Source organism: Thamnophis elegans, chromosome 11, assembly GCF_009769535.1.
Source record: "Thamnophis elegans isolate rThaEle1 chromosome 11, rThaEle1.pri, whole genome shotgun sequence".
NCBI classification, from domain to species: Eukaryota; Metazoa; Chordata; class Lepidosauria; order Squamata; family Colubridae; genus Thamnophis; species Thamnophis elegans.
Window position 1 is genome coordinate 71216255 of NC_045551.1, and position 25870 is coordinate 71242124.

The window sequence follows — 25870 nt, forward strand, 5'->3', positions numbered from 1 at the left end:
CGCATTGGCTATGTGAATCCACCCCTCCCTTGTGTATGATCAATAAAAGAAGCCCCCAGACTTCGTTCTGGGTCGGTTTCGTCCCGAAGGAAATTCGTGTCCGAGTCTTCTTTCCTCATTGGCTTCATGAACCACCCGCGGAGAAATCGCATAGGGGTGACGTGATAGCAGCCTTCCAGTATTTGAGGGACGGCCACAAAGAGGAGGAGGGGGTCAACCTATTCTCCAAAGCACCAGAAGGCGAGATAAGGAACAATGGATGGAAACTAATCAAGAAAGAAGCAGCCTGGAATTAAGGAGAAACTTCGTAACAGTGAGAATCATCAACCGGAGGAACAGCTTCCCTTCAGATGATGTAGGAGCTTCATCAGTGGAGGTTTTTAAGAAAAGGCTGGACAGCCACCTGCCTGAAAGAGTGCAGGGTCTCCTGTTTGAGCAGGGGGTTGGACTAGAAGACCTCCAAGGTCCCTTCCAGCTCTATTCTGATTGATGTTCTTGGTACTGTTGACTTTTGTGGGGGGGGGCAGTCCCTTGATTGGAGTATTGTTTACTTGATTGTTGGTCTGATCCAGTGGTGGGTTGCAGGCGGTACACCCCAGTACGGGCGTACCAGTGCCTGCGCGGAGCACCTGATACCGTACGGTGCTCCAGAGGGCCCACCCGAGCCCCTTACCTGTATTTGAGCTCTTCAGCGCTTCTGTGCACGAAGCGCCTAGCGCCTGCGCAATGCTCCGGTGAGCAGCTGGAGCCTTGCGGAGGCATCGCAAGAGGCAAGGACACATGCATGTGCTGTGTGCGTTCATGTGGTGGATGCCATGCCCCATTCCGGTTGCAACGGGATCCGGAACCCACCACCGGTCTGATCTAATGTTAATCTTGGAGTTAATCTATGCTCTCTGGGTGCTGATTGCTGGTGTTTGTGTGTGTGGGGGGGGGAGTGTTGTGGGGGGGTGGGGTGTTTTTGTCCTTTTGTTCCCTGTTTAGCTGGTTGATTGTCTCGTGGTCTGGATGGGAGCTGTGGTGGCACAGTGGTTAGAGTTCAGTACTGCAGGCTACCTGCCTTCCATCCTTCCGTGGTCGGCAAAATGAGGACCCAGATTGTTGGGGGCAATATGCGGATGCTGTAAACTGTTTAGGGAGGCTGTAAAGCACCGTGAAGCGGTATATGAGTCTAAGGGCTACTTCTATTGCGCACAATTGTTTGTCTTCCCCCCCCCCTTTTTTTGAACTGTGAGCCGCCCTGAGTCCCCCCAGGGAAAAGGGCGGCATACAAATAAAGGGAAAATGAAAATGAAAAATGAAAACAATATGTAGATGTTGTTTATATCTAAGTGTCTATTGATAGCTAATTTATCAGGGTGCCAGGCTTCCAGAAAAGGTAGAAAAAGAATAGCAATATTTTAAAAGAAAACTCAAAATCCCTTACCTGCTCCATCTTCTAATAGTTGTGGGGTCAAAAGACACAGTGAAAACTGGTTTTTCAGGATTAAAACCATGTCCCTAGTGAACACTGCAAAATCAGAAATGAAGATAAACCTTTTCTGAACTCTTCTCTCTTTGGCTGAATCCCTCTTGAATTGTGGTATCTGGGGCTGATAAATTAGGCATGTGAATTATTCCATTTATGCTCTGGGTACCTGATCCATTTCTCTCTTACTGAGTCGTCCCCCCCCCCCCCCGCAAAAAAAAATATAATGGGAGACTCCACACCTTTCCACGATAATGGAAGGAAGGCGGCTGGAGCCAGGAAAAAACATTTCCACCACCAGAAGGCCCAAACAAAGGATGCAGCCTCTCACTTATGCTGCTCTCCCAGAGCGGACAGGTTCCCAGAAAACATTAAAATCTGAATTATTCCCACGGCCCTCGGAGGCCAAGCGCCGTTTTGCCTCTCTTGTCCCCGAGCTCTGTGGATGTAGAGCAACTGTCCCTGGGCTGAGGAACAGAGGCTGTTTTCGGCCTGCCTTCCTGCGCTGCGTGTCTGTTTTAATGTCATTGTTTGTCATGGCTCCTTCAGTGTCACATTTGCTGAGTATGTTTTGCTGTTTGTAGAATTATGCAAATCGTGGACATTTAAGTTACTGTAACCTGAGCCAAGAGTCGGGCGGAACTGGCAGCATACAAATTTAATAAATAAAAGCAAACAGATATGACTTCTATCTACACAATGCAGAAAGTACAAGCTTAATTCTCAAAAATCTGCATTTTTTTAAAATTCACAATTTTAAATTCACAATGAACTCAGAATTTGAATCAGAGGAATAAAATTAAATACATATTCAAAGATATGTATTGAAACTCATTTCAGCAGAAAGCAAAACCATTTTTAATTATAGTCAGCATTTCTACACTTTTTTTTTCTTGGAAGGAAATTAACCAAAACATGATCTTAGTGCAGTCCTCATTTCTTTTGTGGCTCCTGTTGGGCTGTTCCAATACCCAACATCACAAAGTATTGCACAGGCTGACACACACCTCCGGAGCGTACACAGTACACTTATTGAATACTTTTACCACAGATCCAGAAGTATCAGCTGCAGGTCAAGAGGAAAGCTGTCATTGGGGGGGGGGGGGGGCATTTTGGTTTGTAGAAGTGCTACTAATCTTAATGCAACAGATGAGTGGAGAAGTGAAGACACTGCAGGTGTAAACGGGGGATTATCTTAAAAGGCCTCGTGCAAAGGAGGTGAGAGGCAGGCCGATGGCAACATTCAGCCCACCTCACCCCCTGGGATCGCTGGCGTGCCCACTCCTCACCCCACCCCCCACCCCCGTAACCTCCCTTTGGGCAAATGGATACACAGCCTCCCTTGGAGACAGCTGGCTTAGGCAGCAGCGTTCCCTGGATAAACCCATTTTTGTTCAAAGATCTTATCCAGGCATTATTCCATAACCTATAATCCCACAAGTAACAACAATTGGAAATAAAAGATTGAAAAATGGCTCTGCTGATAGAGATTCTCTAAAAAAACAAATCTGAAAGACCTTGAAAGAAGCTGTGATACAAACTGAATAGCAATATTACATTTAATAAACCTATCTTATAAATGCATCCTGAAAAAATAAAGTCAAAAATCACAGTAGTAAAGCATGCAATTTTAAAACAATAAAAATTAAGTTCCATACTGTACAATTAATTACAGAATAGCATCGTGATTTACTATTTTACTTTAAAATTAGCACTCTGAAAATTAATCCCACAATTACTTTTAAAAACACCCCAAAATAATACCACTGATTTTTGTTGGTAGCCACCTCCCTCCTACATCCATTCGTCGTCATCTACAGCAACTTAAGGGACTGGCGGAGGCTTCCAGGCTGCTGTCCGTGTCGGAGGCCAGAGTCCGGTCAGTGGACAGTGAAGATGCATCACAGACTGATGGGGATGAAGATGGATGCCGAGGGCCATTGGCGGTTGCTACACCTGTGCTATGAGAAAGAAAGCACCACTTCAGTTGCAGAGAGATCCCCCGCTCCTCCGGTCAGCTCCTCTTCCGCTGGCCGCTTCCTGGGTACCCGCAACCTTCTTCCTACGGCCAGGGAGGACAACTGCGTACTTCGGTTCAGCCCTGCCCTAAAGGGAGCTTGAGAGCTCCGAGAGCTTGTTTGAGGTTCTGCTGAACGGTGCCAGCTGAGAGACCAGCAGGGCACGAGTTCTAGTTCTGCCTGAGCCACAAAGCCAGCCGGGTGACTTGGGCGACTCTCAGCCCTGGCCTAATCGCACCAGATGGGCAGTAACGACCAGAGACTAGGACATTTCCCAGCTTGTTGACAATTCAGCGAAAATAACATTTCCAGCCTGGGAAACGGAAAGAGAGCTGGAGTGTTTCTGACGACCAATAAATGCAAGCAGATCCTACCAGCTAAAGAGTTGCACCGAGTTGCTTTTTCTCCCACATGTAGACATTATGGCCAACCTTCTTGCAGAGAAATGGTCTGCATTCCCATTGCATACAATTACTCTGATGTCCAAGGTAAACATGGATATTCACACATGCAGAACGCTATTTAACTGCCTACGTGGATAAGAAGCAGGCCTAATCGCAACATTCAGACAAGACAGGGTCTTTGTGAACCAAGGCTGGATAAAAACGACCCTTTTTCCTCACAGGTGGCATTAACCGAAGAAGACCCGTAGCAACTAACCTAAAGGAGATGGCTGCCCACGTATGACTCCGTTCTTGGTCCTCTCCTCCAGCTCCACAACTTCTTTGTAAATCAGTTCTGTAAATGAGCAGTTGTAGTGTTATCTGTAAAGTATCTCAAGCAATCTAGAGAAGCAATTTCACCTGTAAAAAAAGAGAGCCACCTTCTGCAAGGTGAAACTCCACAAAGGAACGGATCAGACAGGCCAAGCAAGGCCATTCCATTCTCCTTTAAGAACCATGGAACCACTTAAATGAATGGGACTAACAGCACATAGGGAACCAAAGCTTGCTGGCACATGCAGAACACGCTAATATTTTTGCAGGCCTTTTGCAATTGTATAGATGAATGTTTCAGTCCCAGATAATCCATGGAGTAGTTACGGAATTTCCTTTCAGGAGGCCAACCCGTTCACTGAGAAAGGCCGTGGCCAAGCCCACGCAGCCAACGCCTCGGGGCCTCCCGTCCACAAACACACGATTTCTCATCCCCCACCCAACCGCCCTGGAGTTTGCCCCCAGTTCTCCCAATTCTCCAGTCTTTGGGACACTATGCGCCACACGGGGAGCTGATCTGGTTTCATGTCACTTTCAAAAGGGGCTGGTTATTATGGCTATTCATGAAAAAATTATTACGACTGACTTATCGGTCTTTCTTTCAACTGACACTCAACCCAGAAAGCAGGGAAACAAGACCTGGGTTCCTTCTGGTGTGGACGGCCGCAGAGTGGAAAGGCCTCCCACTGAAAGCCATGAGGTTACAGGACAGGTAGCAGGTTGTCCACCTCCATTGCGCTACCCCCCCCTTTCCCCAACCTGGTAGTAGACCTGTGAAACACACACACACACACACACACACACAGAGTGGTCATTGCTGCCTCTGCCTAGGTCCCTGGTTGGTGGATGTTTGAAATGCCACAATTCAGCACTCCTCCTAACCCTCCTTCCTTGCATCTCTACTGGCATCTGACTCGGCTAATGCTGAACAGCGAAAACATTTATATCTCACCTTTCCATTCTTCTATTGTGTGCTCTCTTTCGTCTAATTGCTTGTCTGGTATCTTTGGAGGAGGCTGGGAACGGAAGAAAGGCACAACAACTTAGCTGAAGTTGAACGAAACAACAGATGCAGCCAGTTTAAGAACAGGCATGCAGTAAGCCCAGCTCAATAGCCTCAAGTGAGGGGCCCCACAGGGCAATTCTATGCCATTCAATCAGCAATCCTTTAAAAAGACCAAGATTTGGGGGGGTGGGGTGGGTGTGGGGGTTAGCAAGCAAACACACACCATTTGGCTCTTTTAAGCCCCACCCCCCCCACCCGTTATGCAGCAAAGGTCCAGTTTCCGCCCTGAAGAGCAGCTCTGCCCCCCACCCCCGCCCCGCCTCCCCCTTCCACCCCAGAGTCCGAAGGGCCCAGAGTCCGAAGGGCCGGACTTACGGCTTCAGCTTCCGAGGGGTCATACCAGACGTTGATGTAAGGGTGCTGCAGGGCTTCATCCACCGAAATTCTTTTTGAGGCATCGATCACCAGCATTTTGGACAGTAAATCTCTTGCCTGACTAGCTGCAAGGTTTAATACAGAACACAGGGAAACATTTTAGAAAGTAATATATATGAAATAGGAAAAAGCCCAAACTCATATGACGCTGGCCAGGAGGAGCTGCAGTCCAATTTCTCAGGAGGGGCTGATTAAAGGCTGAGGTAGACAGAGAAGAGGCCAGGCGGCCTTCAGAGAGAACAGAAGGAGTGCGACTTTCCTCAGCTCCTGGAGATGCCCAGGGGAAGAGGGGGGGGGGGGGTAAGAGGAATCCCCTTCCTCTTCAAAGTTGGTTGGGGGGGGGGACCCCTGGCAACTACAGACTCTGCTCCTGCTGGGTGCCCAGCCTCAGAAGTAGCCCCCTGCCTGGCTTCCTCTCAGCTGGAGGCAAAGCAGCTGGACAAGCGGAGCTGCTGCTGCTGCTTCTTCCTTCGGCCTCGTGGCCAGGAGGACCAAAGTAAGCGCCCTCCCCCCCCCCACCCCCCAATTAGGTTCAGGCAGAATCTCCCCCCCCACACACACACACATAGCTGGACCTCTCCCTGAGGTTCCAGGGGTGAACAAGGCCAAGACCAGGTCAAGGGGGAAGATAGTCCTAAATTGATTGCAAACTTCTGATAATGAGACTGTAAAATAATAAAAAATGACATTATTGAAGACGCAAGAGCCACAGTATTTACCTCTCAGCTCCGTAATCTCTTAGCAGAACCCTGGAGCTGATGAAATTAAAAGGGGAAACTGAAATGTGAACTTACCAGGAGGAATCCTTCTGGTCAGCAAAGGGGGGACCTGATAGGACAGGAAAGAATTAAGTCCTCTCCTCCTCAAGAAAGCAGGGCCAACAGCAGCAACACAGCTCAGCTCCACCCTGGGAGGAGGAGGAGGAGGAGGAGGAGGAGGAGGAGGAGGAGGAGGAAACTCCTCGGCCAAAGGACGGGATTTCAGCTATAATAGGCCATCACACTATGTCCTCAAAACCAAAGCTCAGGCTGAGAGGACCTACGGCTGGCTAGCTTCAAGAGAACCTACACACACACACACACACACAAAGACACTGGGGGAAACCAAACGCCCCTCACCCAAAAGGGGGAGGGGGAGGGTTTTGTGGGTCTGCTCATCATGAACCCCATGTCCTCTTTCTTGATCAGTGGAGAAAGGGAGCTGATAGGAAAGAGGTTTCAAAACGTTTCCCCCCCCGCAAACAGCAGCCGGCCAAGCCCAATTCCTTCTCCGAGGCTCTTGCCAGGAGCCCGGCCTTTTCTGCTGGGACCTTTCAATGAGGGGCCGTGTTGTGAAGCTGGGGTTCTCCGGGGTGAAAAAAAGCCGGAGGTGTGCGCTGGGCTCCCGGCTAGAGGAAGTCGGGGAGGCCGAAAAGGAGGGGAGCCTCAGGGGGAAGGCCTTGGGCAGAGGAGGGAGGGAAGCAGGACCAAGGGGAGTCAAGGCTTCCGGAAGCAGCTGCTGTGGTTCATGGATCCGTCCTGACTTCCAGGAGGTGGATCCCAAGAACTGGATCATGGGCAAGGGAGAAGCCATTAGGCGTAAGAGGACGTGGATGCAAAAAGTGCCTTCATTGGAAAAGGAAAAGGCTTTCAGGAAACTCTAAAAAGAAGCCTCTCTCTTCTTTTTGAGAGAACCTGGGAGACAAACGTACTTCTAAGCTGCCGTAGCAGAAGTAGAAAGAGCTCGAGCTCTCTTCAGTCTAACTATCTTTACACTTATTTATCATTATGAACTTATCGTTCATTTTTTTTAACCTTCTAAAAATTGAACAGTAAGACTAGAATAGGCAACTGATAAAAAAAATCGTTTTATTTTTCCAGTCTTTCTAATTTTGATGAAAGCATGAATTAGTTGCAAACATGCTTTTTTTTTTTTGCTAAAAAAAAAAGATTTTTTGCTTTTAAAAAAGGCAATTTTAGGATGTATTAACATCCTATTCGGGCAATTACCCCACTCTGCTTTGGTCAGGTCCCATTTGGAATACTGTGTCCAGTTTTGCAATTGGAAAAAACCTTATCAGCAAACTGGAACAAATTGGAGAGACCTACGCTGGAGGTTGTGGGCCCCGGAGGTTTTCCAGAAGAGCCCGGACAGCCATTTGTCAGGAATGGCTTTTTAGGGTCCTCTGCCATGGGCAAGGGGGTCGTACTAGAAGACCCCCAAGGTTCCCTTCAACCCTCTTTTTCTACGTTCCAAGCGGGACTGGACATTAACTCCTAGGTGGAGCAGTTAAAGGGATTAAGCATTTAGCCGAAAAAAGAGGCAGTGGGGGGGGGGGGGGGAACATGGGGAAATAACAGACTCAAGATACAATCTGAAGAGACGTTTGTGGTAGTTAAGGCCACTTGGACAGCTGAACAGGCGACCTGCTTCACGGAGGGGCCCCCTTTGCCATCTACCCACGTGGACCGAGTACCGGAAAGACCGTATGGCCTACAAGGAAACCAAACGTGGGAGATTGGGACAGAGGCTCAGGAAGAGAAAGCCAGGGCACGAAGAAGAAGAAGAAGAAGAAGGAATAACGGGCAAAGGGATCACAGCAAGACCGGGCAGTGGCTAAGAGGAGGAGGAGGAGGAAGGGCTGAGGAAAGAGCCAGAGAGGCAAAGACCTTAAGAGGAAATTGAGGAGAGCGGCATCTGCAAAGGAGGAGCTGAAGAAACACAGGGCCCCCCTGCTTAGCTGCCGCAGGAAGACCTCGCACAGGCTGACTGCAAACAACGGCAGCGGCACAAAGGAGCAAGAGGGCTGCACTGGAGCAGCTGCAGGAAATACGGTTTCCTTGGGAGCAGGACCCGGAGGGGCCACAAAATAGAGAAAGTAATAGAAAGTGAAGGAGCGGAAGTTCTCTCTGGTTCTCCTGTGGAGCTCAGGCGGACAAGCACCTGCCGCGTAACACCCCAAATGTGTGTCAGTAGGGAGACCAAAGAAGTCGGCCAGGAGGCAGCAGAAGAGAGGAGAAGGAACCGGGGAGAATCACAAAGCACCAAAGCCCTGGAAGTGGGGAAAGGAAGCAAAGGGAGCCCTGACAGTCACAGGGGCAACCCCAAAACATCTGGAACCCCCACCTGGGCCTCCTCTGGCAAAAGGCAGCTTGAGATGGAAGAACTCGCACCCTGCACCAATCCCTTTCGCACCTCTCTCCATCCCAGGACTCAGTGGGGGAAGGCAAACTTCAACCCCAGTCGGCCGAACCCCTGGCTGGCTGTGTGGGGCCAACCATAAGGGTCTACGGAGCATGCCTGCCCTCCGCTCTCCAGTGGCTCCCCGGCCTCCTCTCCTACCTGGCAGGGGTTGGCACAGTGGCATTCAGAGGCCTCTGGGCCTGAGGGAAGAGACCTTTGGAGAACCCAGAGGGTGACCTGTCTCTCCACTCTCCCTCCCTCGCCTCGGCCTTCTCCCTGCTGGCCCCCCAAGGAGGCTGGTCCATCTGAACTCAGAGGCCGAGAAGGGAGCCGGAGGGCCCCTCCCTTCCTTCTTTCCTTGCTAAGGAATAACAAGAAATGCCCCTTCACTCAGGGACGGCCTGCGCACTGGAGGTTGGGGTGGGGCTACCTGTGTGGCAGCCATTCCCAAGAAACTGCCCTCTTCACACCCCTGGCAGGAGGAGGAGGAGGAGGAGGAGGAGGGGGAGGAGGGGGGGTGCTTCTCCTTTTTCTAACATGGTAGATTGTTGGCTCTGCCTCCTTGGGCAAAATAAGACCATCCTCTCTTGTCCTGTCAACTTCTACCTCCACTGACCAAGAAGCAGCTATTGGTGGCCGCAACCCCTACATCAACTGAAGCATGAAAAGCCCAGAGCGGTCAAGAGACCTCGCGGAACATCTAATTCTGGATCGCACTAGTTTCTCGAACTCAAAGGAGAAGGGAGAGAAAATGTAACTCTCTTTCTGTGACTGAATTCAACCTACGAACTGTCCATAAATGATATTCCACAAACATTTTCACTGCCTAGTTTCTATTAAGTATGATTTGAGGACCTATTTACACAAGCTCTGCCACAGGATATATCAGGGGCCGCTTCTGACGGGTCAAACGCCATGTTCAAGGCACACATAACACGGCAGGGCTCAGGGCAAGCAGGAGGTAACATTTCCCCCCCCCCCCTTCAACCTCACAACTACTCTCTGCCCCCCCCCTGGGGGGGGGGCACTTTAGGCTTGGTATTGGATTTGCTAGTTCCCTTAAACCGCTCAAGGGCCAGAAAGGACCTGGCCACAAGTGGGCTCCTTCTACCCAGGAGGAGAAGTCACCTTCTTGCCAAAAGCCGGGCCTTGTTGTTGGCATGCAGAGAAAAGGCACGGTGGTGCTGGCGATTCTCTTTGCAGGGAAGTGGGTCAACCTCTCCCTCCTTCTCTCCACCCCCCCACCCCACCCCTCAGGCCTTTGGTTGCACTGGCTCCCTCGGAGGCATTTCGCTGCCCAGCTCAAGGCCCGGTTCTTGGCCGAGCAGATTTAGCTCCACAAAGAGAAAGTGGGAGTAACCTGGAATGGCCTGGAGCAGCATGGAAAAGCTGAAGGCCACTAATCGCTTCACAAGTCTTGGGGAAGGGAAAACGCGGGTCTGGCTGTCTGGCTAGTCTGTGCCCAGCGGCTGTTGGTGGCCAAAGGCAAAATACTTGATGGGCCAGGAAAGATTTTGGCATCCATGTCATCAACAAAATAGAGAAATCTCCTTCAACGAAGGGCCACAGGCCACCAGTTTTACTTCCTTCCTTCTGGTATATTGGTCAAATAGTGTGAATGTGAGGAAAGTAGAATTTTCTTTTTTATAAACCAGAAACTCATCTGCCTTCTTTAGAACTTTTGCTATTCTACAACAAAGGTAAGACTTGGAATAGTCATATAAAACACATATAAAAGATTTTCAGGTGAAGCTAGTTATTTATAGGAGAATGGGAACATTTCACCAGGTAGATGTGATCCCAATGCTAAAAATTCCACCTCTAGGAGCCTGCAATCCAATGTGTTTCTTTTACTTTTATTATTATTCCCAAGATGACAGTTCAACATTTGCAGGAGAAAAATTTAACGGTCTCTTACCTTTCAGTTTATTGTGGTCAGAATCCACTGGGAAGAGAACATCTGGGAAGAGTTTTTCAAAACTATAGCCAGCATATTTAGGCCTGTTCTCCACATACGTCCTCACTGTTGGCTGCAGCTTCTTCATGAATTCGGGACAGGGAGTCCCTAGCTGTTCAATAACTTTATTCCACTGATCGATATCTGAAATCACGAAGCTAAGAAAATCTATGTATTTGGTGTTCAAACAAAGGTTACGTTAAAACTACCATTTGCTCAAAAAAAAAAAGTGTTGAGAAGAACAAGAAAAAAGAATTTGAGAGTTCCACAGCAATTCCACTCTTTGGTTTTGCTGGTCTACAAGAACAGACCCCCACGGACAAAAGCTGAGTAAATTCTTGTCTGGGATGCAGAAATGTAGAAGAGTCATATATGAGCAACTCAAAAATAAGCATTTGCAATTGGAAAATAAGAAACTCATCCATTTCTCACACATATCAACTGTAAAGTGGCTTCCCAATTTTAAATACAACAAACAGAAAATATGTGATGAGAAGTTGTGTCTTTATCGAAAGTGTGCCATTTTAAAAAATAATAATAATAATAACCCTAATGATGTTGGCAAATTCTGAGCCGGCAGACTCAGGACACGCATTTCTGGTTCGTTTAACTAAATAGTTAAAACAAGGGGTCCAGAATTGGGGATGAGGTTTGGGCCAGCTGGAGAACTTGGAAGATTTCAACACAAATGTTCTGCCTCACCCAAGCAGGAGGGAATCCATGTGAATCAACAGTGCTTTTGCAGCATGGCGGTTCCTCACGAAGGGCTGGGAGGGCTGGGGTGGCTCATGCCTGGTACAGGGGAACTCCACCTAACAACTGAAGATGGGGGGGGGGTCCCCTCCCCCCCCCATTTGCCTGCCATACCTTATGCAACTTAACTATGTTTTTTATAAAGTTGTCATTTAAAACATTTAATAATTATCAGGAAGATATTTCTACTGACGTTAATCTATAATATCTCTCTATAAAATTTGTCCTTTTCCCTTAGCCAAGAATTGTTTTAGGAAAGAATATGTCCCTTACTGCACTATATGCTGCACCACAGTGGGACATAAGATTTGTGGTACAAAGTGTGTGCGTTGTGCCAAAGGTCTTTGCTGAATGAGAAAGAAGCATATACGCTTCCCACCACACCTATGGCCAAGATTAGTGGCCTCTATCCTAATTCGTAAAATGGTGTATCTGATGCTGTCCTTTCAAACTGTATTAACTTTTGGACATGTCAGTTTCAGCTGAAGAGTCTCTTAGAGATGTAATAATTTAACTTGTGACACCGTCATTCAGAGGTGAATATTAAAATACATTAATCTATTAAAAATGACGATTAAAATAGCTGCTAGAAGAATAAAATCCAGGGGGAACATCTGAGGCACCTACACTTGGAGGAATCTGCGCCCCCCCTTCCCCCCCACTAGTAAGAGGAACAATCAAAACTGTTTTCACACACAATATTAGCAAAATGTTGGGTAGCAACATTATTAGAAAAAAAAAGCCAAACACTTGAAAGTTTGGCTAGAATGCAAAGAAGTGAAGATGAAAATTATGTTGAGGGACAAAAACAGATTTCTTTGTAAGTCCAAATATAGTTTAAGATCACACTCAAACGAGGTATTCTTGGCTGACTGAACTCTTAATAAAAGACCATTTTTCTTCTATGCCAAATTGCATGGAAAAATATTTGCCAATAAAACTTATCAGGCCATTAAAATATCTAATGCTCTTGGGTGTGTGAGAAGATTTGTCTGCTCAGATTTCTGTTCAAGGCCGCAGGAAGGATACGGTCTGTGCCAGGAAATAAAACACCACCTTTGATCATTTCTCCCATGATGCACCCCACTGACCAAATGTCAACTGAAATCAAAACGCAATGACATTAACTGAGTGGAAGGAAACAACGAAAAAGGGGAGTTTGAGAAGGAAACACACAAACAAAACGGCCAGGGACAACGGAGAGGGAGGAGGCAGGAGGAATGTAAATGGATGAAAATGTGCCACTATCCCAGTGGAGACTATTTCCTACTGCTAAATGCAGCCTTAACAGAAGCAATTTCTCATTTTTATATTTATCAGAAATACATATTAAGGCTTTAAGAAACAAACACGGTGTCAGACTTGCGTCCCAAGAAGTAACATTGAAAAAATAAAAGAGGGAGGAGAGAAGACAGCTACCAGAAGAAATTAATGACCAAAAATTCATCCCGCTGCAGAAGCACAAGGATACAGTCCCTTCCTGGGAAGAGGATTTTGTGGCAAACCATTTCTCCCATAATGCACCCAACAGACCATAAATCCACTATGTTTGTAGCACAAAAAGAAGAAGCAAAGCAAACTGTCACTGGAAATCAAAAGAAGCAGCAGGAGATGACTGCATCTTACGGCAAAGAAAGCATCAACGGAAGGGAACAAGGAATCATGAGAATCATGGCGGGAATGTATTTCTAGGACACACGTAGGACTCCCACAGCAAACACACCTTCCGTCCCAAGACAAAAACAGGAAGGGAGGGAGGGAGGGAGGGAGGGAGACTGCGGGGGGGATGGCATCTTCTTGCGCTGGCCCCATTTTGCATCTTTCATGTCTCTTTTAGATTATTCTAACTTTCAGAATTCTTGCATTATAATCTACCTCAAATAAAAGATAGTTAAGAAACTGAATTATTTAAGAAAGCTAATAGAGAAGAAGCACAAATTTTATTAGCAATGAGAATCAATAATTAGCTACTTAAAAATTAATAAACTAAAATTAGGGTCAAAAATTGAGGTTTTGTGTGGAAAGGTGATCGTTTTTTAAAGAGAGGCTGGCCCCTCTCTCCTCGAAGGCTCTGCGCTATCAGTGTCCTGTATTTTGGGGGTCCAACCTTGCTATGGAAGCCGAGGGTGGTGGCTCCCTCAGTGGCACACCTGGCTGGGTCTGGGCTCAGAAGCTAAGCTGGGCCGGGTCAGGCTGGCACCTCAAGGGGACCCTGCCCCCCCCCACCTCCAGAGCTGGAACGGGAAGTGAGAAAGCCTCCTGGGAGGAGGCCATCATGCGCCACTGCCACCATGGGCCTAGAAACTGGAGGGAAGGAAATGTTGCTTTTATTTTCCTTGCACTGAGGTTAAGCAACCGTTACCCAGGCTGTGGTGATACAGGTGGCCCAGTCAGAAGGCTGTTCAGAAACGCTCTTGGTTTACACACAAACAGTCTCTGTGTGTGTGGAAAGACTGTGAGCAATTGCGCCACAGTCAAGCGCAGCTTCCTGGGTCACAGAGTTTTCTCGGCAACAAAACCAAGAGGGTTTGCCATTCCTTCTCCAACATTTTATAATCTAGAATCCATCCCTGGGAATCCCTGGCGTCCCCCTTTCAAGCACTAGCCAGATCCCTCCCTGCTTAGCCCTTTGGGCTTAGCCCTCTGGGGATGAGCCAGGGAGATCCAGGTTCATCTACAGGAAAACTATTCGGCTTTCGGCCGAGGGAGCAGGGGGGGCTCGAGCACGGATAGGGCAATCCACCGAGACCCCCCTCGGCACCTATACAATTCCTTGGGCAGAAATCCTTTGGGGACCAGGAAAGTGTTCTAATATATTATAACCTACTTACCTATATTAGAAGTATTCCTACACTGTATTTCATCAAAACAAAATTCATTTCAGTAGAGTAAAAAGAACAAAATTGCAGACAAACAAGATGAAAGCAAACAATTAGAGAATGCCAGAGAGACCTTAACCCTTCCAATACCACCTTTTGTAATTCCCCTCCGGCAAAGGGCACTCGGTCCCCAATTCATGGAGCTCATCAAGGAAAACACTGCAGTCTGCGTTATTAAAATCAGCCAAGAGATCAAGCAATGGCTGTAAAAATGGTAGCGCTTAGTCATGGAGAAGGTGACCAACTTGGACTTCAAAGTATTTTTCAAATATATTTCTGCACGTCTCCTCCATGGTTTATGAAAGCACGGTTAGCAAAGTAATTATCCTACTAGCCCTCAGAAGTATTCAAAAGGGCTCCGCTGGATACCTAGAGTGGCAATAAGTCAACCTATTTGACTATTGTCCAGGGGTGGGTTGCTAACTGGTTTACTACCAGTTTGCTTGAGCATGTGCGCTCACAACGCTTCTACACATGCGCAGGAGCGTCCGGGAGGGTGGGCGGACCCTCCCGCTGCCGCCACCACTCCCGGCTCGTCCGAACTGGGAGCAGCCCGCCTCTGCTATTCTCATCGTTAAGCAACAGCCAAGACTCCATAGTCCAACGCCTGTGTGTATGTGTATCTGCCAGATGGAACATCTGTAAGGAGCCTCCTGGCACTGATACCTCAGCCATGCTCTGCCTTTTCCCCCTCTGCACGTGTAGCGTTTAAATCTCTTCTAGAAGCCATCTTGAAAGGAAGGTAGCAATAAAGGAGAATATTTGGAGCTCAGGGTTGAAATGAAGAGTCCTTGGTGCTCTCTGAGATGGCTGGTTTTCTTGCAGACGTTTCATTACTCTTAACGACAGGAGCTCAGAGAGCACCGAGGACACCTCAGAGTAAGGTAGGTTTATTTAAAATAAAATATATTTGCACAGATATTACAACAACATTTATAAATTATTATAATTTATAATTTGTTCTTCTTCTAAAATGTATATTTAAATTTTTACATTATTTGTATGAGTAAACATATGTGTAAATATCAACTTGAATGGGATAGATGGAGCATTAAAGTATTTGTCAGCCTCTGTTTCGCTATTTGCCATTTTCGGCTGCCATTGAAACGGGGGGGGGGGAGGGGCTGGTATTTGGGAAAGGAAGTTTTAAGTACAGGAGAGATTGTGAAAAGGGCGTTTTGTTCTCACCATCACCTGCGCATGCTGGAGATAGTGACCGAGGTGGCCAAGGCCAGCTGTCCTGCATACCAACCTGATGATGCTTTTTGAAGATGGAACTCACGTGACACCTGAGGGATTTGCAGATTGGACTGTGGGATGGGGTCACCAGGGGAAGAGGGTTGGTTCGCATATTGACATGTATGATTTCGCGCGCTTTTGCCTCAGATCTTCCTTTCCTTAGCTGCCATCTTTTCATAACCAGTAAAAGTACTCTTAATTCTGCAAAATGGAGTTAAGTGGTTTCTTTCTTGAGGGAGGCTGGCTTGACAATATTATTCACTTCAGAGTTTGAAGCAAAGCAAACCTCCCTAATAGCAAAGTTTTTAATAACTTCACCATGAATATATATATATATCCTTTTATCAGCCCTAGTAGAAACAGACACATCTTCCCCTCGTTCCTTCAACCCTTCAGCAATGGCACTGGGTCAAAAGTAATTTTTTTCTAGCTACGAAAGCAGGGGAAGCTCAGAGGCAGCAGGCGAAATAAAAAGGCCCCTCATCCTGTGCGCCTGTCCCGTGTAATGGGCCGATAAAGCAACGGACAGAGGAGTTCTCTTCTTCTTCTTCTTCCATCCTTCTTTCGAAATGGGCAGCGTCAACGGTAGTGCTGACCAAACCCTCTCCAGCTGCCCAACGTGGGCAGGCAGGGCCAGCAGCTGAGCTGCTCGTCTGCCTGCAGGAGCCACGGGGACGGCCCGTCAGAGGATCTGCTTCACCATGGCAACGAACAATGGCACCACAACAGTCACTAAGCGGCACCATCACGTGACCATGCACTTTAAGACCGCGTCACTTAGCCCCCGACACGGCAGGCCCAGCTGCTGTCATTAAGCAAGGACTTCTTGCGCATAGTTAAGCTTAATTTCAGCCACTTTATAGAACTAGAAGTTATTTTTCACATTTGAAGAGCATAGAAATTAAGAAAATAAGCACTGTTGTCCCAACACCATCAATGTAACATTTCCTAAGGTGCTTCCAACATGAAACAGAGACTAAACACAAGGCACATTCTGATAATGGATTAGGTTTTAACAGCTGAATAAAAGATAAAATGAGGCACGTGAAAAGATGAGAGAGAAACCCAAGGAATGGAATTTTAAAAGATGCTGTCTGGGGACCGAAACCTGAGACTCCTAACCGTTTTCTTTGTATCCCATTCCAAGGATGACTTCCGGTGCTCGGTAGTAGCGCGTCACGACGTAAGGGGTCATCATGAAGCTGGTCCCGGCTGTTCTGGCCAGCCCAAAATCTAGAATCTTCAGCGTGCAGTCAGCTTTCACCACAATATTGCTAGGTTTTAAATCCTTTGAAGAGATAATAAGATGTGAAATAGAAGATCTCCTTCAAGAAATGTCAAAAGCAGAGTACAAAAAAAAAAAAATCAGCTCAACAACTACAACCGCGTTTGGCAGCATCTCTGTGAAAATCGCACAAAATGTACTCTTCTTTAATAACTTGTGCAAGTTATTACATCTGTTTCAACACTTGGGAGGGAAAATACACAGCTCTGAAATTTGCATGAAGGGCATTGGCCCTTCCAGGACGAGATATAACACCTTTTGCATTTTTCATTTAATAAGGAACAGGGATTAGTCATGGAACCGCTTCCAAAGCGATTCTACGCAGTAGTCCTTTCCTACTCTCCAGGAAATAAATTCAACACGTTTGCGCTAACTGATGGAAGTTACGCAAAAAAGTAAAGTCTTTTCCTTCTGTGGAGGAGTTCAAGTCCTGGGTTAGCCTTCCCAGATAAACCAGACAGAAAACAGGATGAGACGAACTCGTTCTACTTTATTCTAAGGGGACCCTAACAGAATCTTGCCAGCCTGAAAGTTCAGCCTTCCTGCCATCATTTCCAGTTGGCTTGATCCATCTGGGTGGGCCCTTCCTCAGCTTCTCCCTTTGACCGTTAACCCACTGGAGCCTCCTGCAAATCCTATCTGATAGTTTCCTAAGTAGCCTTTAGGGCAGAGCCCCAATGTTCCCCGACCCCCTCATCCAAATGCTTAGCTTTTCCAAGAGCACCTCTGGTTGGCTATGCACCACCTCCTCCTTCTGGGGACTGCACCAACAGTAGAATTCTTAAACATTTTTTAATACGGAAGACAGATGAAATGTGTTTTTTTCACAACAGAGTCACCATTAAATTTGTATTTTATTGGTCTTGCATGCCGCCCACTCCCGAAGGACTCTGGGCGGCTTACAATAAACAAAGGAAGGGGATAAATAGACAAACAACAATTTAAAATACACAACATTCATAGTTACAGTGGGGCTGGCTATTTCAACAGCCCCCCAGCCTGCCGGAGCAGCCAGATCTTAGTGGCTTTGCGGAAGGCCGGGAGGGTAGTAAGGGTCCGGATCTCCACGGGGAGCTCGTTCCAGAGGGCTGGAGCTGCAACAGAGAAGGCTCTCCCCCGGGGAGTCGCCAGTCGACATTGGCTGGCAGATGGAATCCGGAGGAGACCTAACCTGTGTGATCTAATCGGTCTATGGGAGGTGATCGGCAGGAGGCGGTCTCTCGGGTACCCAGGTCCGATGCCATGAAGGGCTTTATAGGTAACGACCAGCGCCTTGAAGCGGATCCGTAGACTAATGGGTAACCAGTGCAGCTCGTGGAGGATAGGTGTAACGTGGGTGTACCTGGGTGCACCCACGATCGCTCGTGCGGCTGCGTTCTGGACCAGCTGGAGTCTTCGAACACTCTTCAAGGGCAGCCCCATGTAGAGCGCGTTACAGTAATCCAGTCTTGAGGTCACAAGGGCGTGAGTGACTGTCTGAAGGGCCTCCGGATCCAAGTAGGGTCGCAATTGGTGCACCAGGCGAACCTGGGCAAAAAAAACCCTGGTCACAGCCGACAAATGGTGTTCTAAAGTCAGCTGGGGATCCAGGAGGACTCCCAAATTGCGAACCCTCTCTGAAGGGCGTATAATTTCATCCCCCAGCCTGAGAGATGGAATACTTGGCCAATCTTTGGGAGGGAACATCAGTAGCCACTCGGTCTTGTCGGGATTGAGTGCCAACTTGTTTACTCCCATCCAGACCCTAACAGCCTCCAGGCACTGGCACATCACTTCTACTGCTTCGCTGGCACGGGGCGGACAGATACAACTGCGTATCGTCCGCATATTGGTGGTACTTAATCCCGTGCCGGCGTATGATCTCACCCAGCGGCTTCATGTAGATGTTAAATAGGAGGGGGGACAGGACCGAACCCTGCAGCACCCCATAATTGAGGGGCCTAGGGGTCGACCTCTGCCTTCCAACCAACACCGACTGCGACCTGTCCGAGAGGTAGGAGGAGAACCACCGGAGAACGGTGCCTCCCACTCCCACCTCTCGCAACCGTCGCAGAAGGATACCATGGTCGATGGTATCGAAGGCCGCTGAGAGGTCAAGGAGCACTAGGATAGAGGGGTGACCCCTATCCCTGGCTCGCCAGAGATCATCGATCAGCGCGACCAAAGCAGTTTCCGTGCTGTAACCAGGCCTGAAACCCGACTGAAAGGGATCCAGATAATCAGTTTCATCCAAGGACCGTCGGAGTTGAGAGGCCACCACTTTCTCAACAACCTTCCCAACAAAGGGCAGGTTGGAGACTGGACGATAGTTGCTCAAAATGGCTGGGTCCAGAGATGGTTTCTTCAGGAGGGGTCTCACCACCGATCCAGAATGTTTAGTGATTTAGTTTAAATCCAGAATGTTTAGTGATTAAAAAGCATCCATCTTAGAATGCAGTCATATTACCATGTCCAGACTTAAGTTGTACCGAGATGATGATTTAAGAATAAATCCAGTTAATTAAGAGCAAGTGACACAATTACTAGTCAAATGTTATATTTGAGAGGAAGGTAATAAAATTGGCCCAGATGTTCTTTCAGGCATAGTAATATCTACTTACTTTAATATAAAGATTTAAAAAGTCACACTATGCGTAAAATAACAGAAATGATCTCACTAACCCTATGTATGATTCCAGCTGAGTGAAGATGCTTGATGCCGCACAACATCTGATACAGCAAGTAGGACATCCGTTCGTGGTCCAGCTCCATCTGGATGACTTGGCAGAGGTTGGCATCCATGAGCTCCATCACTATGTAACTTTGGAGGGGAGGGGAAACAGGCAGTGAAGTCACGGCAGAAGGTCTCATTGTATCGACAGTTGTGCGTCATTACAGTTGACACAGGCTTCTTCCCGAAATTCATACTTACACATCTTGGAATTCTTCCAGCGATTTCTGTGGAGTGAACACGTTTAGCAGACCAATTATCTATGAAGAAGAAAAAAGGTACAGTAATGAGCACACAACTTTTGATTATAATTTATATAAAAAGTAAGCTGCAAAACTGGAGAATCTGATTAATTTAGTCTTAGAGCACTAAAATTTCTATATTGTTTGCTAATTTACACCTAGGTTACAATACCGATCAATTTTATCCTTAATGTTGAAAAATGCCCAGATTTAGAATTTGATGGTCTACAATGGAAAGAGAAAATCCTTCTCGAGTAGTTAGTGCAAAATTAACTTGAATAAACAAACCATAAGACAGAAAAGAACTCAGATGACAAGTGTGTATGATTGTGAGAAAAATAATACCTAAAAAGAAGCAATGGGTTACGTAGGCAAATCTGAGCCCCCCCCCCCCCCGCTCTCTTCCTTAACTATGCACAATTTCTAAAACATAAAGAAGAGGAAATTGTTCAACTGACTCCCAATTCAACTTATTGCCAGGTATAAATGTATTCAGCTTTATTATAATATCCACCCAGACAAGAGACATGATCTTTGAAAAATATCCTATTAAGGATGCGAATAAAACTAGGGGAGACCTGATGGAACGACTTTAAGCTTCAACAAAAAAGGCAGGACAGATTTGCAATAAACCAATTTAAACTGTAAATCCAATACTTCCCTCTAACAGTTATACCTTGGGGTTTAGTCTTCTTAATTTATCCTTGAATTGTAAAGACAGCCAAAGAATCACTTCCTGAAGAACAATTTTGATATTGTTTTTAAGTCTGCATAAGTAGACTTACATTTTTGTGGTTTACACACTTCATGAGGACCAGTTCTCGATAGGCCCTTTTCGCATGTGTTTGGTTTTGAAATGGTCGGCTGAGTTTCTTTATTGCAACATTTCTTTCAAGAAGCGCATCATAAGCTGCACTGTGAATAAAAGAAAACTGCCATTGCTCACAAGCATGCAACCAGGCACCGCCAGAAATGGATTCAACAGGTACTTATCAACATTATATTAGCACAGTACATAATTTCAGTTTTGGTGAGATGACAGAATTCAATAAGGGAATACACAAGAGCCGAAGCATGAATTTTAGCCATGAACCCAAGCGGAAATCTGGAGCCAGATCAGGCAGAGTAAATTCTACACTTACTACAATACAAGCTGTTATTATTTGTGTTCTTCTTCAGAGGAGTGAGTACAGGGACAGGGTCTTTTCTATGGCACTAAAGGATTCTGATTTTTCCAGAGAATAGAACCCGTCTCTTCTTCAGTCCTCAAGGGCTTCCATTCAACATGGTTGCTGCATCTACCTTTTTCCCCACCGAAAAGTAACACTTAAAGCATTTAACAGAATGTACCATCCTGTTGAAGCACCATCTGGAATTAAAAGCAACTTCATGTGAGAAAAACAACCACCTTGGAATGAAAGGCCCCAAAACAAAGAATCTCCTCTCTTTTCCTGAGCCCAGAGAGGCCCAGGAGCCACCTCCCATGGACCAGTGATAGCCCATCTGTCAGGAAACGGGCTGGAGTTTCCTCTTCTGTATTGCTTCCCATCTGAAACTCTGATTCTCTCCAAGAAGGATCTCCTTTGTCTGATGGAGAAATTGGGCGGCCGGGGGTGGGGGTATTCCTCTCTTCCAGGCAAGACTAGGAGGTAAATGCTCAGGACGGGTGCTGGGTGGGGAAAACACTGTTTCCCTCTTCTGAAGCAGGGGCGGTCAAAATGATGGCAGCAAGTTGGATGAAAGGGACTGAAAGCCAGAATAAAAGCTGGACCCTTTACAGCAAGCAGGGAGTTGGTCCTATATATAGGCTACTTCTTCTTAGAAAGAAAATTGACACTGTTCCATCTTTGATTGTCTTCTCTTCTTCAATAAAGAGAGACTCTTTCACTGAGGAAAATGCCTTACCATACTATCCCCTGTGCACCTGAACCAATCGGCTTCAGATTCTGGTATCGCTTTAATACAGTGAAAGTAGAATCTCCAATTTCAACACTGTAGAAGTTACTTTCACGCTTGCTTCTGCTCATGATGCCTCCAGCTGAAGAGCTTAAGCTAAAAGACGCCAACCTGCAATGAACAAATCAACATTTTCCAGACTCACATAAAATGGCACATTATTCTATTCTGCTTTCCTTCACTACATGAATGAAGGAAGAATGCTACCAAATAACACGTAGGAACCTCAGGTACATACTTCATGGTTTACATTAGTTAAGTAATGAGCAGAATTATTTTGTGTTCAACTCCAAGACAACTTGGCTTTCATTTCTAAGCCAATTTGAGTTAAAGTGCACATTCACATGAATGATTCTACAATCCCAACCTGTTGTTGACATGGAGTCATGTCAAGAATTTATGAGTAATGTAACCTGATTTTGCAACCAATCCTCTGTAACAGTCCCACAAAGCAACAATGTAGGAAAACACTATCCTGAGGCAGGTAACCCCAAATTACTTAGCAAAAAAGAAGAAGAAAAGGGGGGGGGGGAACCAAACTCCCTACTGAATATTTTCAAGCATCTTCAAAAGCCTCTTGTTCCACATCACCATTTCAAATTGTACCATGTTGGAAGAGGCCATTTAGCCTAATGCCATGCTTGGTGTGGGAATCCAAATTATCCCTGACAGATAAACTGTGTTTTTGATTGTATACAAACAGTTAAAGGAATCTACCAAATTCCTTAATCGGCTGCACTGCTCTTACCATTAGTGATTCTTCTTTTTGTCTAAAATTCAACCTGAATCAACCTTCCTGTAGCTTAAATCCATTATTCCAAGTCCTGCATTCTGAAACGATAAAAAAAGGAAGTCTCAGCTTTCTTCAATATGACAACTCCATCCAGAGATCTAATGAGTGTTATCATCTCTAACCAGCCTTCTCTGGGCAAAGCTACGTTTCCAATTCTTTCAATTTCTGGCCTTGTTTTCTAGACCCTTTTAGGGCCCTCCTTGGGATTTGCTTTTAAAATGCGGTGCCCAGGACTCCCAAACTTCTACTACCGTGCAGCAGCCTTAAACTACACCGATGATCTCTGAAGTGCTCGTTCATATTCAATTTGCAATCAGCTTCTATTCTGAGATCTTTTTCACAAATAGTCTCGGCAAGGCAGGCACACCTCATTCTAGACCCTGCATTTAATTTGTAGACAAAACCTGGAAGGAAATGCAAAGAACGCAGAAATCACTGTTACTTTCAGCTCACTTGTCTCATCCATCAAGATTATTCGGAATTTGGCTTGTTTTTTTTACAATATTAGCTAAGCAACCCAATTCTGTATCATATGCAAACTGATAAACCTTTAACTCTTCACCTATGCTAACAATATAAGTATTGGAAAACAGAGGACCATCCATGGAACATTCTCCTTAACATCTCCTTCAATGTTGTATCTATTTACCTGTTTCAGATCATTTGACATCCTTTGTTTACTGATAATTGCCCCCCCCCCCTAAGAATGAAAGGAATTACATTGCACATTTAAGTATCTGTCATGCTCGGCTAATGGAAGGCCAGGGGTCCCACCAAGGGCCTTTCCGCTTTGTGCTAAAGAGCCAGGAAAGGGCAAGAGGCCAGTGACTTTTGGAAGGGAAGCCCCAGGCATGAATGAGGCCAGGCAGCCTCAGGTGAGGGAGAGACTCTGGCCTAGAAATTCGACTCTGGGACCGACTGCAGGACCGACTGGCACTTAACGTTATTTTCATCATCATCATCATCCTCATCATCATCTCTGCATTCACAGGTTGCACTGATTGCAAGATAAATAGGGGGGGGGATGAGTTAATCCTCCATTTATGTTCCAGGCCAAGAGGCCCGAAAGGTCATTCCATCCAATCTGCATCTCCACCATATTGCTGCATGCGTTTCTTTTCCATTTCAAAGCCTGACTCTGAAAACAACCAGGGGGGCTTCCTTTCCAGGGCGAAGGAAGGAAGGAAGGAAGGGAGCCCCTCTTTTGCTCCCGCCGGCAGGGAGAGGCCGTTTCTATCCGATCAGCGCCTCCGCTCGGCACCTGCACGGCCGCCCCAGCCCAGCCCAGCCCAGCCCCCAAGGGTGGGTGGGAGGGAGGGAGGGAGGGAGGGAGGGAGGGAGGAGGCCGAGGCCGCCGGGGGGGGGGGGCAGGGGCAGCTGGGCGGGGGGCGCGGGCGCCGGGGTGGGGCAGCCGCAGGACGGGACGCGGGCATCCCGAAGCCGCCGCCGCCGCCGCCGCCTCTGCGCTCCTCACCTGGGCCGACCCCCTCGCCCACGTCAGGCAGGCCGAGCTCCTGCCTCGCTCGGCCTTGCGCTCCGGCCACGGGCCCAGCAGCCTCCGGGCGCTCAGGTGCACCGCTCGCCGCCTCCGCGCCCTCCGGGTCGGCGCCGACAGGAAGGAAAGAAGCAAGGAAGGAAGGAAGGAGCCGCCGCTGCCGTCAATGCGGCCTCTCTGGCCGCCGCCTCTCCTCCTCTCCGCGGAAGCGACTCCGCCCCCGCCCCGCCCCTTCCTCCTCTCCTCCTCCCCCCCCCCCTCTCCCCGGGCACCTGGAGCGCCAGCCAACAGGCCCGCCCACCCGCCCGACGTCATCGCGCGCCACCTGCGCCTGCCCCTTCCGCTGCGCCGCCCTCGCGTCCCGCATTGGGAGGGAGGGAGGGAGGGAGGGGAGGGGGCTCTCCGCGAGCTGCGCCTGTGCGGGAGCCCCCCCCCCCCGCACAGGGATGGGGGCGGGTCGTTGCGTGTGGGGGCGGGTCGTTGCCCTGCAGGCCTCTCCGGTAGTAGCGGGGGACTCGGGCGGCGGGAGGGGGTCCCGGTCACTCCCACCTGAGCCAGCCGTGTGAGGCAGCAGCCCAAAACCCTCCCTCCCTCCCTCCCTCTGATGCGCCCACCCTGCTCTCTCCACCCCGAGAGACATGAGGCTGACCCGGCTGCCTCCATGTTCTGGGTTATGATGGGCTCCAGGAGGATGAGGGGACGCTATTCCCCCCCCCCCCCACACACCCACACAGACCGAAGCAGGCTAAATTTAACTCTGCTGCGAGAGCAGCGGAGGGGGGAGAAAGGCGCGGCCGACACCCGTTGATTCAGCCAGCCTGCGCCACACACACACACACACCCACACCCACACACCCAAAAAAATCTTCTCATGGGCCCCCAGTGATCTGCAGACCAGTTGGAGGCCTCTGCTCTGGAGGCTGCAGGAGATTCCTCACCAGTGGAGGTTTCTAAGATTGGACGGCCAGCTGTCTGAAATGGTTTAGGGCCTCCTTCCTGAGCAGGGGTTGGACTGGAAGATCTCCAGGGGGCCCTTCCAATTCTGTCCTTAGGGGGCTCTGGGGAATCTGGACCGGTTGGACCGAGGCAGAAAACGCCAGATGTTAAAACACACACGGGGGGAAGATAGATTTTCATAACAGATTCTTATGAAACATTTTTAAAAAATAATTATTTGTTTCTTTGTTTATTGGATTTATATCAAATAATTTATTTATATTATTCTCTCTACCATCCTTGATTTGAAGCCAGAGTGTTTGTACAGTATTCTGGGTATGACCTCAGTGGAATGCAGGATAAAATCGGCTTCTCTTGATTGTGACACTATATTTCTGTGGGTAAAGGGTGTCAAACTCAAGGCCCGCAGGCTGGATCCAGCCCATGGGGCGCTTGGATCTGACCCGCGAGGCCGCCCTGGAAACTGCACAGTACTGGCTCTCTGTGCCTCTGCCAGCGGAAATGGAGCCCAGAAGGGTTGAGCTCCGTCTTTGCTGGCAGAGAACTGCAGGAGACTGTTGCAGCCGAAAATGGAGCCTGGGAGGGCCGTGCACAGCCCTCATGAGCTCCACTTTTGCTGGCAGAATGCTAGCAAAAGAAGCTACTAGCAAAAGTGGCATTTGGTCACATGAGTGACGTTAAGCTGGCCATGCCCCCCTTGGTCCCCGTCCCCCCCAAGGTCAAACACAATCCTGATGCGGCCCTCAATGAAATTGAGTTTGACACCCCTGTTGTAAGCCGCCCAGATTCACTATCTGTC

The 25870-nt window shown here is 47.8% G+C and overlaps 1 protein-coding gene across 3 annotated transcripts; it reads right to left on the reverse strand.

Annotated features, from left to right (window-relative positions):
* Positions 1-2107: 2107 nt before the first annotated feature.
* Positions 2108-24329, reverse strand: MAPK8 (mitogen-activated protein kinase 8). Of its 3 annotated transcripts, none has more exons than XM_032227046.1 (13): positions 24094-24329; positions 22575-22657; positions 21776-21937; positions 20656-20785; positions 19830-19888; positions 19580-19718; positions 16756-16921; positions 12987-13058; positions 10724-10906; positions 5584-5708; positions 5155-5218; positions 4147-4224; positions 2108-3424 (listed from the first exon to the last, which is right to left on the reverse strand). In XM_032227046.1, the coding sequence occupies exons 3-13, from the start codon at positions 21895-21897 to the stop codon at positions 3279-3281; spliced, it is 1284 nt and encodes a 427-aa protein (XP_032082937.1). In that variant the 5' UTR covers positions 21898-21937; positions 22575-22657; positions 24094-24329; the 3' UTR covers positions 2108-3278. The 3 variants fall into 3 exon arrangements, with proteins under 3 accessions (XP_032082937.1, XP_032082936.1, XP_032082938.1); XM_032227045.1 differs by lacking the exon at positions 12987-13058 and adding an exon at positions 12545-12616 and having other exon boundaries at positions 24094-24328; XM_032227047.1 differs by lacking the exon at positions 12987-13058 and adding an exon at positions 12545-12616 and having other exon boundaries at positions 3337-3429; positions 24094-24328.
* Positions 24330-25870: the final 1541 nt, after the last annotated feature.